General features: G+C 37.5%; 1 protein-coding gene across 1 annotated transcript; it reads right to left on the bottom strand.

The window, feature by feature from the left end:
• Positions 1-819: 819 nt before the first annotated feature.
• On the bottom strand, positions 820-11,076 carry LOC124641900 (facilitated trehalose transporter Tret1-like). Its single transcript, XM_047180156.1, has 7 exons — positions 10,894-11,076; positions 7,453-7,608; positions 4,698-4,896; positions 3,610-3,803; positions 2,968-3,356; positions 2,618-2,729; positions 820-2,332 (listed from the first exon to the last, which is right to left on the bottom strand). Exons 1-7 carry the CDS (start codon positions 10,970-10,972, stop codon positions 2,067-2,069), a joined length of 1,395 nt encoding a protein of 464 aa, XP_047036112.1. The 5' UTR covers positions 10,973-11,076; the 3' UTR covers positions 820-2,066.
• Positions 11,077-14,845: the final 3,769 nt, after the last annotated feature.

The raw sequence follows: 14,845 nt of genomic DNA on the forward strand, positions 1-14,845 counted from the left end.
AAAGAACACGATTGACCTAACATTGCACAAGTAAGAATCTGATCGACTTCTAATTATCCGACTGAGACAGAAATAATGTGAAGAAAAGGAAAAATTTGAGTATAAACGCATGCAAATGTTTATTTTATTCTACACAGGTTATACCAGTTTTAACCCGTTGAACAGCAACTTTGGTATTTAAATAATACTTACTAATAACTATTCCAAACAAACAATGTTTTTTTTTTAGAGTCATTAGGCCATATATTATCATGTCACGAATTTTAAGTTATCTATGTTCAAAACTGTTACAAAAACATGTTCATAAGACTAAATAGTCGGCCGACAGTTGAACCCATGATAGGCAATTATTTTTTTAAGTAATTCTTGATTGAATCAAAGTTTTCAATCGGTCTGATAGCGACCAAATACCTGATCGTTGTAATGTGCGTACCTACTGCCATTCATCTTCATACTGATTTTGAGCCCAGACATACTACCCGACTACTATCGCCGACTAAAAGTTCGCAACTCAGATAGAGATTTTTAAGGATTTGTACTTAATTTTGGTATTTTTTGGCCTCTTTAACGTTGTCAAAACTACTTAAAAAATATTATAATTCATGAGTCTGTGCATTTCAGTGTTGAATGTAAAATTAATTGAACCAAATACCAAATTATACTAAGAAATTACTTCCTTTATATTTCCTTTCAGATATGAAAAAAACTCGTTTGTAGATAAGACAAGTAAGTTTTTGTTTATGTAAACGTCGAAGTTATACTTAGTAGTTACGCGATTTACATAATAAGGAGATTAAATAATAAAACATCCTAAACGAATAATAATAATTAAACATTTATTTAAATTATGCACTCATTATTTATGCAAATTTATCACCCAAACTCACACAATTTAAATTTAATAAATACTATATTTTAAAATTAAATAAATCATAACCTAATTATTTACAGTTACTATTTCAAACAAACTATTTACATGAACTGATTTAAAACTAACACTAATAAATACAATTAAATATAATATTGATGATTTAACTAATGAATACATTCATGACGTCAATTTCACTTTATCAATCACATCAATCTATTCTATCTACACTAATATTATAAAGCTGAAGAGTTTTTGCTTAAAACGCGTAAATCTCAGGAACTACTGGTCCGATTTGAAAAATTCTTTCAGTGTTAGATAGCCCGTTTATCAAGGAAAGGCTACATATGCTTTTTATCTGGATCCGTGCAGAAGATCCCACGGGATGCGGGTGAAACCGCTGACAGAAGCTAGTAATATTATGAAACTGAAGAGTTTGTTTGTCTATTTGAAACTGGGCCGATATGAAAAATTCTTCCACTGTAAAGGCGCGGCTCCACCGCAGTGCACGCTGTGCACGGACACGCGGCGCATTTTAGCTGCGTGTATTCATTTGTTTGACAACGTGGGTCTACGTTTCCACTGAAGTACACGAATATGACCCACGACTATGTATAGCGTGGCACGGCGCACGGGTAGACCCACGCTGACAGCGTTGAGCTACGTAACCGCTTACAACAACTGCTCTGCGATAACCGAGCTGTACATAGTCGTGGGTCTTATTCGTGAACTCCAGTGGAAACGTAGACCCACGTTGACAGTGTTGAGCCATGTAACCGCCTATTCGAGCAAGCCACGCGTGTATCAATGACGTCAATTCATGCGTAGCCTCTCCGTGGGTTGCAGTGGACACAACCACATACATTTTCTTACAAAGCGAAGCTTAATACATGTGCGTAGCCTCTCCGTGCACCGCGGTGGAGCCGCGCCTTTAGATAGCCTATTTATCGAAGATGGCTTTGGGCTACTTTTTATCCAGATGCGTGAACTAGTTCCCAGGGGACTCGACTAAATCCAATGTCAGAATCTAAACCAACTACAGCTTTACTACAAACACTTAAACATCTGTTGAACACTTGTCTAAAAAAATGTGACTGCAAAACGGACCTTATTTTAACGTCATACTTAATCTGTATTTTTTGGACAAGTGTTCAACAGACGTTTAAAAGTTTTTGTCGTACGACGGTTTATCTCTATATCAACTCAGCATCTCTTGAATCTCATGCAACGTTTTTCCCTTCGTCTCAGGCAGGCAGAAGAAAGTGAAAGCAAAGGCGAGGATACACGATCCTCCGAACAGCCAGAATGTCACATCTCCTCCGAGGACGTCCACCATGGTGGTGAAGCTGGTGGTGAGTCCGAAGCCTACAAGCCATGTCATGGTGATGGCGAGAGCAGACCCGTTGGAGCGCACGTTGGCTCGGAACATTTCGCCGACTATGGCGTTGGGGATTGTGCCAAAACCTGTGAAGAAGAATAGTTAGTCAATTCATGTTATAGTAACCTAAATGTAGGATCAAAAATCCTTAGTGTTGTTACACTTCTATGATAATTATTGTAATCTGACTATAAAATCTGTTTTCACGAACGATTCACAGTCTAGAATGTATGGCAATATAAAATTTTTATGTAGGATATCAAGAATAGCAGAAGTTACTTTAGTAAATAAACGCCAAGCTTTGACTTAGCCAATTCTCATATAAGTAAGCCGAATATTCCCTAGACAATATATCATGGTTTTGAACTCACCTGCTTCATAACAGAAGAAGTAGATTATAAGAGAGACCAGGGGCAGCCAGCCAATAGACGGTAGTACTGGACTTTCTATCCTATCCAGATGGAAGTATACTCCCAGAATAGACTGTGGACAAAGATATATGCGTTGATGAAAAACATAATTACTTAAGTATGTTGTTTATGACCTTTGATCTACAATTCTACATAATATATATATATATGTGAACATAATAAAGTCTTGATAACTGACTAGGCTGATTCTAACATTTCATTTACTTTTCGTGGTTGTAGGATGTAAACATGATGATCATGGGAAAAATATTATCTACATTTTTAAAGCTCTCATTAGATAGACTACTTACCAAACTAAAAGCGCAAGCAGCCATAGAAATCAGCAACAAGATCCTTCTTCCTTTACTCTCAATCAACAAAGGAGCTATTAAACTAGAGAACAACCTCGTCACTCCAATGATAATAGTAGCTAAATCAGGCTTTATAGAAGAACCAGCTAACTCAAATATATTAGTCGCGAAGAACAGAACAACTGCCACTCCACTGGTCTGCTGAAATGCTCCTAACATAAAAGTAATGAACAAAGACCAGCGGTTGGACTTGATGGTAAAGATTTCGACCCAGTCCTTGACTTTGCTGGAAGTTTCCCCCTCGGTCTTTGCGTAGGTCTCTATTACTTTTTCTATGTCTCCACTTCGGCCTAACATGTTCAGGATTTTTGCGGCTTTGATGTCATCATCTGGAATAAAGAAAGAATATAAATTAGTATAGAAGGCATCATATGGCCCAGATCTTGGTTCCGCTCTGCTGGTTTATGCTTTGGGCGAGACGGGGCCTCATAGTTCAGGTAATCATGTATATCACAAATCGTCATACTACTTTATTCAACAGTGATGCATTTTCTGTCTGATTAGATCATATCAACCACCTCATTGACATTAAATAAGTTGATAATATCGATAAGGCCATTCTTTTAATTCGATAACACTAACCTTTCATAGCATAATACACAGGTGACTCAGGCACCAAAAATATGATGCTCAGCAAATGGATCAAGCACATCCCTAGTGCTATGTATCCCGTCCCTACGTAGGACACAAAGGGACCTATGGCATAGACAAGTAGAGTGCCAGTGATGCCCATTATGGATGTCGATGTTAATAGGATTCCTCGAATGTTAGTAGAGCTGGAACATAGAAAGGAATAATGATTTATCTATTTAGCCTTAGTCCAAATATATTGGGGTTAGTTTCGAGTCTGCGTGCCAATATTTTATGGAACTAAAGGTAATAAAAATGGTAGCTAAATTTTTTTGGCAAAGTGGCGAAGACTTTGGTTGATTTTTGCAGATTTGTTATGGCCCAACTGTATCGGAAAACCTCATGAAATGGTTTGGTAAAATTCATGGATCGTTTCTTAGGTTAGTTAGAATATGCGGTCGGCGGTCAGAATATGGAAGCAAAGGTGACATTTGACTTGGACTGGATAACCTACGACTGAGGATAATGGCCGATAACCAAATACACAGTATGAAAGTTATCACAAAGTTATTAATTAACATCAAAAGACAGATGTTATCTTTGATGAAAGTCTGAATTTCCAGTTCCTACATAATAAAGATTTTGATTAGATTATACTTGATTAGAAGAACACGAGAAAGTCACGCTTGAAAAAAATAATAATCGGTCTTTTTGTTCTGTTGTTAATGTCTTTGGACATTTTAGACTGGTAGCAGACTGCTGTTGGGTTCCGAATCAGATAAGAAACGTGGATGAGTGGAGATGGTGCGGAAGACCTGGGTTAAAGTGGATAGGTAATGATGTAAAATTAGGAACAAGGCAGGAAGAAGAAATACTAATAATTTCTTAATTAAATAAATATTATTCTATATTGATGATGATTAATTAAAGCTTGGTTATGGGCTTGTTCCGAACAGTTACCGGGGCCCTGGTACACAAGGGACTCCAGAAGGAACAAGAAGTGGGTTTAAATGAGTAATTTGACACAGTGAGAGAGATTCTTTTACCCAAGGGAGGGGGTTCATCAAATGATTACCCAACCCAAAAAAAAATGTACTCACGCAATTTCACCAACATAAACGATATTGCAGACTATAGTGATCCCCATGCCTAGGCCACTGACGATCCTGACGGCGTATATCATGGCAATGTTCTTCGTGGTGACCACCAGAATGTAGGCGATGACGTTCAGAACTCCTCCGATGATTAAGCATGGTTTCCTACCCACCATGTTTGATAGGATACTGGTTACGTATGGTCCTGGAAAAAGCGGTGAGATGTTATTGGGTCTGGCAATAATGATGTGGTTTTTTGTTGGGGATTCTGCTTAATACTTTTCTAGTCTGGAGAAGGTACAAGGCACATGCATATACATATTGAGGAGAGTTGACTGGAATAATACAGAAATAAACCGGCCAAGTGCGAGTCGGACTCGCGCACCGAGGGTTCCGTACAAATCCTGGTTAGATAAAAAGTGAGTCTCGCGCCAACCGTTCAGTTTAGAACAATCATAGTTATGGTAATTTCGTGAGAGTCAAAATAGCTAATATTTTTTATTTTATAATATAACTAAAATAGTAGGCCAGTACCTTGTAAAAGTTATTTTATTAAAGTTATTTATATACAAAATTTTATAGTCATCATTCAGAAATCTGATTGAAAATAACTAATTATGTCTTAAAGGTCATTGGGCATATCTGACCCGCTTTGTAAAAAGTGGCGGACATGAATCAAAGTAGTTTTAAATCGTGGAGAATGGTATGACGTTTCTTTGAATGTCCAGGATCGTTTGAAAAATATAATAGACAAGCAGTTTCAGAGGATTTTACAGGTTGCAATGCTAGTTTTTATTGTTAAAGACTTTTCATAAAGAAAGGATCTGGAAACCCTGAGTAATCGAGGGCAACTCTTGAATATTGTAGTCACGCATCGAGTCAAAACCAGACATGTGAGTGTATTTTTGAGGGTACTTGTAAACAGTGAAGGTTTGGAGCTGATTTGATTATGGAGACTACAGAGAGTCGAGGGAACTCCTGAACGGTATGTTGCAACTACCACGTGTTTGGGCTTATTTTATTCGTATTGGCGAAGACTTTCCACATAGATAGGTTTAACTGCCATTGTGGGATCGATAGCAAAGATCAGATATAGTTATGGGAACTCCTTTACAATTTATAACGTAACCTTGTGTTGGAGCTTATTTTATTTTAGGTGATGAGAATTCACTACTAATGGGATCTATTATTTTTTTAAACATGCATAGAGTTCTCTCGACTTTCTCACTTCTCCATCATCAGGTAAGCTCTAAACTTTCACTGTTTGATAGTATCACCAGACATACATCTGAGAATCAAGTTTTAATCCTATGCATGCCTACAATTTTTTATAGTTGCCCTCGATTTCTCAGGATTTCCATCATCAGATCCTGACCTGATGACAATGGAAATAAACGGCGAGTATACTCTTTCACTACAAAGAAATGATTTCTCAAATCCGTCAAATTTGGTCGTTTAAATTCCCCATTGAAATGAGGAAAATATTTGATGTTTACACCTGATTTTCTCTAGATTCTCACGGTTCACATAGATGCGACTAATGCCATAGTAAATCAGAGCCTTTATCATTATACTGTGCTATATTTCGTTCGTATCCGCCGTGGGTATGGTTTTCATACTAAGGTGCCCAATGACCTTTGAATGATTTAAAATTTTTCATAGTTTAGTGGCAATTATATTTAAGAAGTGTTTGATATGAATTTCAACTTTAATATCTCTACGCGTTCATGTAAAAAAGGGTAGTTAGTAAGTTTATAATTATTAAAAAAATATTTTATGTCGTGTAAGCAAAAATAATATTTTAATATTTTATGTAACTTCAAATTTATCATTTTCGCAATTTTTCCTTTATCTGTACTATATAACGCTGCTTCGTGGCGAATTTCAAGATTCTGAGTTCACGGGAAGTACCTTGTAGGTTTTGATTCCCTAGCGTGTGACAGAAATTCGTCTAAGGTGTCGGTATAACTGCTGTATCTTTTGATCGCGTTAACTTAGAAGTTTGTTTTTTTCACTGCCTAAAGGGACAATAGACTTAGGTATTTGGTATAAATTTCAATTTGATACCTTTATTCGTTCGTGAGAAATAAGGTAGTAAGTTTCATTTTATTAAAATATATTTTTTTATATTATATAACTAAAAAAATGAGATTTTCGTAATTTTTCCTATATTTGCATTATATGACAATACTTCATGCCAAATTTCAAGACTCTGAGTTTACGGGAAGTACCCTGTAGGTTTTGATTCCTTTGCGAGTGTCGAGAATTTGTTGAAAATATCGACATAATCGGTTGTATCTTTTGATTGGCTTGGCTTAGAAGCTTGATATTTTCACAGCTTAAAGGGACAACAGACCTGAGCATTTCATGTGAATTTCATCTTGATACGTCCACGCGTTCTTGAGATAAAGGGTCTTGACAGACAGACAGACAGACAGACAGACAGACAGACAGACAGACAGACAGACGGACAACAAAGTGATCCTATAAGGGTTCCGTTTTTTCCTTTTGAGGTACGGAACCCTAAAAATCTCATGTACCCATGTACCTACCCAAGTTGGTGTTGTTAGTATGGGATAATATAGGTACTGAACATAATACGAAGACATACTGTGAAGTAGTAAATAGGTGTTCCATTCGTCTCATCAACTGTAATTTTTCATATTAAATACTTTATATTGAAATAAGGAGAAAACAGCGCACTCTCCTTTGAGACCAAATCTACTATAATGTAGGTACGATATTTCTTAATGAAACTTACCCACAACTGACCCTATATACAGCAAGGATCCTATTGAGGAGATCTGCAAATCTGTTGGTATTATATCCAGGGGGCTGGTCTTCAAGTCTTGGAGCTTCGGAAGTATTGGAGCTGACCAGCCAACACTCCAGCCTACTATCAGCTGGCCTACGCTTACTGGAAAAGAAAAAATATATGTTTTAAGCCTAAAACCTTTTTGGGAAAATAAATTAAGCATGTAACTATAGTATGTTGGAAAAAAATACACTGGGGAAAGAACAGGCTTAAGCTTGTGGCACATTATAGCAGCACCGCAACAGCATGGTTCCACACCAGCATTTAAGTTGTCATTCAATTTAGAGCATTAAATCGTGTATATTATAATATATTTCGTAATGTCAATATGAAAAAGCCAACGGCGAGCAGTCAGCGTGCTTGCCGCTTCCACACAACTCGACTCGCCCCCCGCGTGCTGACCTCATGCGTACAGCGCGCCAACGGCGTGCTAATTGCGCGCCGACTCCGAGCCGGCAGCGAAACAACGTCATTACGTCGTGTTCAATCATAATCGTCTTAAAATAATATTGAGTTTGCTGTGACAGCAAGCTTACACCTCGCGGCCGGCGCGCGGCCGGCGCGCCGACGGCGAGCGGACAGCGCGCCCACCACGCGCTGTCCGCTCGCCGTAGTTTTAATTCGAGGCGACGCCGTGCTGCAGCCGTGCTGTTGCGGTGCTGCTATAATGTGCCACAAGCTTTAAAGTATCTTAAAACAATTACTCAGCCCCGGATCTAGGGGGGGGGCAAGCCGGGGCCTGTGCCCCGGGCGGCAAATTCAGGGGGCGGCAAAATCAGGCGGCTGCCAAATTCACACTTCACAGACCAATGGATAACGTGTTGTAGGTTCAGAGTAGTAGATAGATGGATAACTCATCATTTATTTAACTTTGACCACGGAATAAATAATAGCACAAGTACAGCAATTTCATGGCCATATCAACTTGACCGATATCCTGCACCACTGCACGAACATTTATTATTCACGAGGCGAAGTTTTAGCAAACTAAAACTGATTAAAAATTATTTGCGATCATCTATGAGCCAGGAACGCTTATCGCATATATTTATTTTTATTTTAAATCCTACATCACAGATTACTGTAATGGTAAGGTACCTACAGCGCCATCTTAACCTATGGTGCAGGGTGTGCGCATGACCCGGGCGCCTTGCTCGGTCTCAGGGGCGCCATGGGACGCCCCACCACCAGGAAATTTCGATGAAATTACATTTCGATGAAATTACATTTCGATGAAATTACATTTCGATACTGACAAGCAAAGTTTCTAAAAAAGTCGCCTTCGCTTTGTTTGATTGATCATTTTGATTATTTTTTACTTTTAACATCCTCCAACTAAGTGAAAAAATTCTTGCTCGCTACGCTCGCGGCTAAATGACAACGCGGCTGTTTTTCTGATTGTTTATTATTTTTATTGACTCGGTCGTCGGTCATTGATTCAGTCTCTAATCACGTTTTCTTTTTATTTGTACATAATTCCCAGTTAAATTTGTGAGTCTTCACACAAATAATTTAAAAAAATTCGCTGAATGTTGCTTTACAATGTCCTTTATCTGGTACTTTTATGTCGCGGGCTCAAAAAATTTCGCGCTCGCTTCGCTCGCGCAATATTATACATACATTGCCTCAATGACTTCATAAGTCAAGTCCACACTGCCTTAACTTTTATAAGTCAAATGCAGTAGCGGCGTAAGCGGGGGGCGGAGGGGGCGGTCCGCCCCGGGTACCACATCTCGGGGGGTGCCATCTTGGTATACACATATCTGCATGACCAGGATGGCGCGGGTAGAAGGGACAAGTCACATTCTTATCTGCGAAGCCTAGGTTCACTACCATTTACTGTTTCATTTTATTTATATTCAAATTTTAAACAAAACTACGACAGAGCATGCGCGAGACATCGAGGCGGTCACCCCTCTCAGTCCGACTGTCACCCCTCTCTTATATGTTTGCTTTATCTGATTACTTAAATTAATTCCTCAAAGTTAGAAAAAAAAATCCGCTCGCTTCGCTCGCGGTTCTTTCTTAATTTCTATTTTGTTCTGCCCTTGCTTTTTGAGTACTCAATCTAACAAAAATTTAAAGCACCGAAGTAGCAAAAACAACTGTCGCTCGCTTCAGTCACGGTTTCTTTTTATTTGTGCTTAATTCAGAGTTAAATTACAGTCCTCAAAAGTAACAATTAAAAAAATTCACTTTACAGTGGTTATTTTTAAGTTGTTTGGGCGCTATTTGTAAGCGGAGGTGGAGGACTTTGGTATCTCACATCCAAAAAGTTTTGCGCAGCTGCCTCACTTTCCGGTGGTTTTTTTTTCAAACTTGTTTGAGTACTTTTGTGTTCCAAAACTCAAAAATTTCGCGCTCGCTACGCTCGCGGCTTCTTCACTGTACAGTGCTTTTTTTCAAACTTGTTTGGGTACTTTTGTGTTAACAAACTCAAAAATTTCGCACTCGCTATGCTCGCGGATTCATTTACCGTTTTTTTTTTAATTGGGATCTTTTGTGTCCTACATCTCGAACATTTCTGGGGCTCACTGTAGGTTTTTTTTTACTACGTGATTATATTCTGTCGTTTTTTTTTTGGGGAGGTGGGGGATGCTCGATAAGTAGTCCGCCCCGGGTGCCACCCGATGCTACGCCGCCACTGGTCAAATGTAGTAAAAAATATATATTTATGGAGTCCTCAAAAACAAAAAAGTTTGCTTGCTGCTTGTTACAGCGCTGTTTTAAACTAATTAACTTTTTGTGTCCCAAATTAAGAAATTTGCGCGCTCGCTTCGCTCGCGCTGCTTTTTACAATTACATCATTCTGTCTCGACTTTCATAACTTAGACCGCCAACAGTTTGAGCCTACAATGAATTGGACAAATTTTTTGAAGTCCTTTACCTACCAAATAGTGCACTTCATTCGAACGTTCTTATTTATATTCCTTGTAACTACTCTAAGTACTTCAATACATAGATGGCGCTTGGGTGATGATTGCAACCAGGCGCTACATGAGCTAGAGACGGCCCTGCCTGCCTACATATTGATAGCTAAAATTATATGGATGATAAAGGTGAAAATAAACATAAGTAGGTAGGCGGGGCGGCATTTTGCAAATTTTGCCCCGTCTAAAAAAATTGAAGATCCGGGGCTGCAATTACTACTAGGTCGAGTTTTTGGAAATGCCCAGTTTCTTTTCAAGCTGATTCACTAGCGTTAAACCTCATACAGATTAATAATTTAAGTTTTTAAGTTATTATAAGCCCGCTCAAACTATTAACTGACTAAAACTTTGCAGGGTTACTTCTGGTTCTGATACTACTTTTAATCTAGATACAGGAAGTAGTTCTTACGGTTAAAACCACAGGAATCAGCTAGTCAATAAAAGTAAGGCAACTTACTGCAAGCCATAATAATCAACTGCTTCGTTTTTGAATTCTCCATTTTGAGACTTTTGTAATAATATTTTCTTTCTTCCATCTAAAATTGAGTTAACAATACTTCTAATAATTCAATTATAAACACATAACTTTTTGCCTAAACGGCTGAATAGTTTTGGGTGACTGTATCTAAGTAAATGGTTGAATATCGGAAGCATACTGCCTTCTATAATAGATGTTGATACTATAATATAATCTAGGTATTGATTATCGTGATTTTCCTGATCATAATCAACTTATTCAATACTCATGTTAATTAATTGTATAATTTTACTAGATAAATACTTGCGACTATGTCCCAAAATAATAGCAATAAAATAAAACACATTAATTTCGTAGACTTTTTTTGATGTTCAAACATATTTTTTTTACGAAACGAACATAATATTTTAATTGATATTTTCATGCACATCAATGTAATTTTCACAAAACTCAATGGCGATTCGCAAAACTAAATTCATAGCAACCTAAACTTATTCCTAAAACCTACGATAATGTGGCCTATACTTACACGATTTTCCAAAAAGGTTTGCCCGACCTATACTCTATCAGTAATACATCAAAAAGGTGTCATATCACCATCTAATGCTTAAAAACAAACACACCAAACAACCCTCCTCTATGTATTTATGATAATTGCATTAAAATCAATGCAACTTTTCTGTAATCAAACGGATCATATAGTCCTTAGTCACAAATCAGTGCATCAATCGGTCGAATACAAATCTGGAGTCATTGACATTGCATATTAGATAAGGAATCATTAACTGTCAATTGAAAGTGATAGCGCAATACTTATATCATCATCATAATCATAATCGTCATTCACCTGCCCTTTACCCCTGTTTCTCATTTGTGGTCGGCGTAGCATGTCTTCCTTTTCCACAATAATTATTACTTCTCTGTCAGAGGTAATTCTGACACCAGTCTAACCAAGGGGTATTGGGTTGGCCGGGTAACTGGGTTGATGAGGTCAGATAGGCAGTCGCTCCTTGTAAAACAGTGATACTCAGCCGCATCCGGTTAGACTGGAAGCCGACCCCAACATAGTTGGGAAAATGCTCGGGTGATGACGATGTCGGAGGTTATCCGCCCTTCCGACCAATCCTTCCATCTTCTCTTTGGTCTTCCACTATCTTTATATCCTTACACGTCATGCCACTATTAAACTAAAAATGGGATTAGGAATAAAGCCTTATATTATACGGCCTGATAGAAAAAGAAAATCGACTTCAGAAAAGGGTTGTCTGTCTAGATACTCATGTATACAGAGAGAGGATGTGACCTTGTTAGTATTGGTAGACCACAAGATGATTTTCTTCGAAAGCAGGACTAATATAAACTGGATGCAGGGACTGGTTTCTATTAAACAAATAAACAAAACTAATTAGATAATTAAAACTTCTAGAGACGAACAAACAACATGTTTTTTTTTATTCTAATTTTAATCTATTTCCAGTTCATAGAGTAAGACTACGAAGACTAGATTTTGGACAAAGTCACCCAAATTGTAAAATTTTATTTACTTCATTTTTCATCTGAGGTGCCTAAATTAATTCATATAATCGTGAAGGGGAACAGCTTTACTGAGCAAAACCTATTATACGTTCAGCTTAATCTACATATTACAATCCTACCAAACTTTGAAAAATACCTCTGCTGATTTCTTTCATCAAAAATCATCACCCAATTCAAATATTGGTGTTATTGTAGCATTTCTTCTTCTTCCAGAGTTATTCATAGACATTAAGCCTTTAAGCCATATCATCTTTCACACAATCGGTTCATCGCTTATTTGGCGATCTCCTTTCTCTATATCTATCCATATTCTTAAAATTTTAGAACCTTGCATAAACCAAGAATTCGGGCCTTGATTGTACCAACCATTCCTTGAACGATCTTCAAAGAATTTTTGACAATAGCTACCTAAAAAGGTACCTTAACATAACTCTCTTTACAGGGTAATGTCCTCAAATATATCCATCAAGAATAAGAATTAACTTTATTAATACGCCCTCCAAAAACTCGTTAGAAAGTTGCTAATAAATCTAGCGATAATAACTCAATATATTAAATCAGAATTCACTTATCGTTCTAATAAATCAACATTGCTATAAGTCATTATCGAAAGCAAATTATTACCAAATTGAAATCATATCAAGTTTTATGGAACAGCTGTTTAATAGAAATGGTTGGTTATATTCTCAAATGGGCGAGCAGTTTTTTCCGGCATCTAAACAATTTTGATCCTTTTTCCAGGGTTTCAAAATGCAAGATACCACCTGTGTACATACACACAAAATAAATCATTCTTTTGGTCGTCTTGCTTCTTCAAAATATAGGTTCGCAAAACTGCAACCTTAGTACAAAAATACATGTTAGCCAGTGGACGGATAGGTAAATATTTTTGCAGAAAAATGTGCCTGGGGTCGATTTTCGGCGGGTTTCTGTATTTCTGTGATCTAGACCTACACATTCCCATATTTTTTTTCAACTACGTACAGCCGATGGTAGCTTGCGTTTCAGCAATGTATTTTAATTAAGCGGGAAAAACAAACAAACATTCAGATATGCCTATATTATCAACATTGATTTTCTATAACTAGATTGCCACCGCTACATCAAAAGGAGCGTGATAGTTTATCATCGATAATAATCATAGATTTTGGACTATCCGTGTAGTATTGTCAAGGACACCTACCTATTGATATTGTGATTGTGGATCAATCTATGATTTGCTGTACCACGATATCGCCAACTGGTTGTACCCCGCGGCTTCCGCCACGTCACTGGAGGTAAACTACTTCCCGCAACCGGATAACAAGATAAATAAGCTATCGAACACTGAAAGATTTTTTAAATCGACCAGTAAGTAGTTCTTGAAATTAAGCAAACAAACAAACTTCTACCTGATAACCACTAAAACCTTTTTCAATATTAATCTACCTCATAATGTAGTGCAGTAGCCTAAACCACTGAACCAGTAAACCATTTATTTTACCAACAGATAAATTTACATACTACGGGATCTCCAATTTTCGGCCTAACAACAGTTCCATCGGTTTCAAAACAGTCCCAAGTTAATATTCACACCACATTAGGCCGAGGATCAACTTGCAAACAAGATAGATTGCCAATCATACTTGCACAATAGTCCACGTTAGAACTTGTCGTAGATTTCTGACGAACGGCAGAACTTTCTGGAATCGATTTAATGGAATTTTGGCCCTTACATTACGTTTACAGCTAACTTTTCTATGTGTTGTAGTTCAAATTCGAAGCAAAGAACGATTTTTTTGCTAACATGATGTATGCCGAGCAAGAAATGAGATTTAGAATTTTATCTCCAACAAAGAACTTTTAAAAAGGTTTTCAAGTTCTTGTACTTATAGCTGAAATATGTCTTAGACTCCTACGAAATGTCTGCCTGCGATAAATATTAAAATATAACTCATAATTCATACTACATACGCCCCGTGGTTCAACAAATCTTTTGGTCCTCGACCCCCCTTTTTTTTTTAACGATGTCAAAAATCATCAAATGACCCCTCCCGCTGTGGGTTACACTTCAAACAAATATCACCTGACTTTTTTTGACTGCCCTTAACGGGATACTTCATAGATGGTTATGGTTACAAGAACAAGGATAATACTCAGACATTAAGTCAATGAATCCTTGATCATGGAAAGCTATCTTCAGTCAGACCTAGGAAGCCTTGGTTACAACATTTTGATAGTATCCCCACATATGGTAACAAGCAGCTCCGTACAAAATAAGATGGAAGGTAACATTAACATTTAAACAGTTACAAATGACCCAAATCTCCATCAAGTGCTAATCAGATCTCCTCTTTTCTCAGTACCAAAACCTCTGCAAAAAAAATCTGCATGCATTAGAAGTCAGGTAAAACAC

Source organism: Helicoverpa zea, chromosome 23, assembly GCF_022581195.2.
Source record: "Helicoverpa zea isolate HzStark_Cry1AcR chromosome 23, ilHelZeax1.1, whole genome shotgun sequence".
Classification (NCBI taxonomy): Eukaryota; Metazoa; Arthropoda; class Insecta; order Lepidoptera; family Noctuidae; genus Helicoverpa; species Helicoverpa zea.

Bases quoted from the DNA above. Each gene is read 5' to 3' on its own strand.
- LOC124641900 (XM_047180156.1), bottom strand. From the start codon at position 10,972: ATGGAAGAAAGAAAATATTATTACAAAAGTCTCAAAATGGAGAATTCA. The intron at 2,730-2,967 runs GTAAGTAGTCTA...CTTTGTCCACAG, and splicing joins CTGCTTGCGCTTTTAGTTTG to TCTATTCTGGGAGTATACTT. The intron at 2,333-2,617 runs GTGAGTTCAAAA...TCTTCTTCACAG, and splicing joins CTTCTTCTGTTATGAAGCAG to GTTTTGGCACAATCCCCAAC.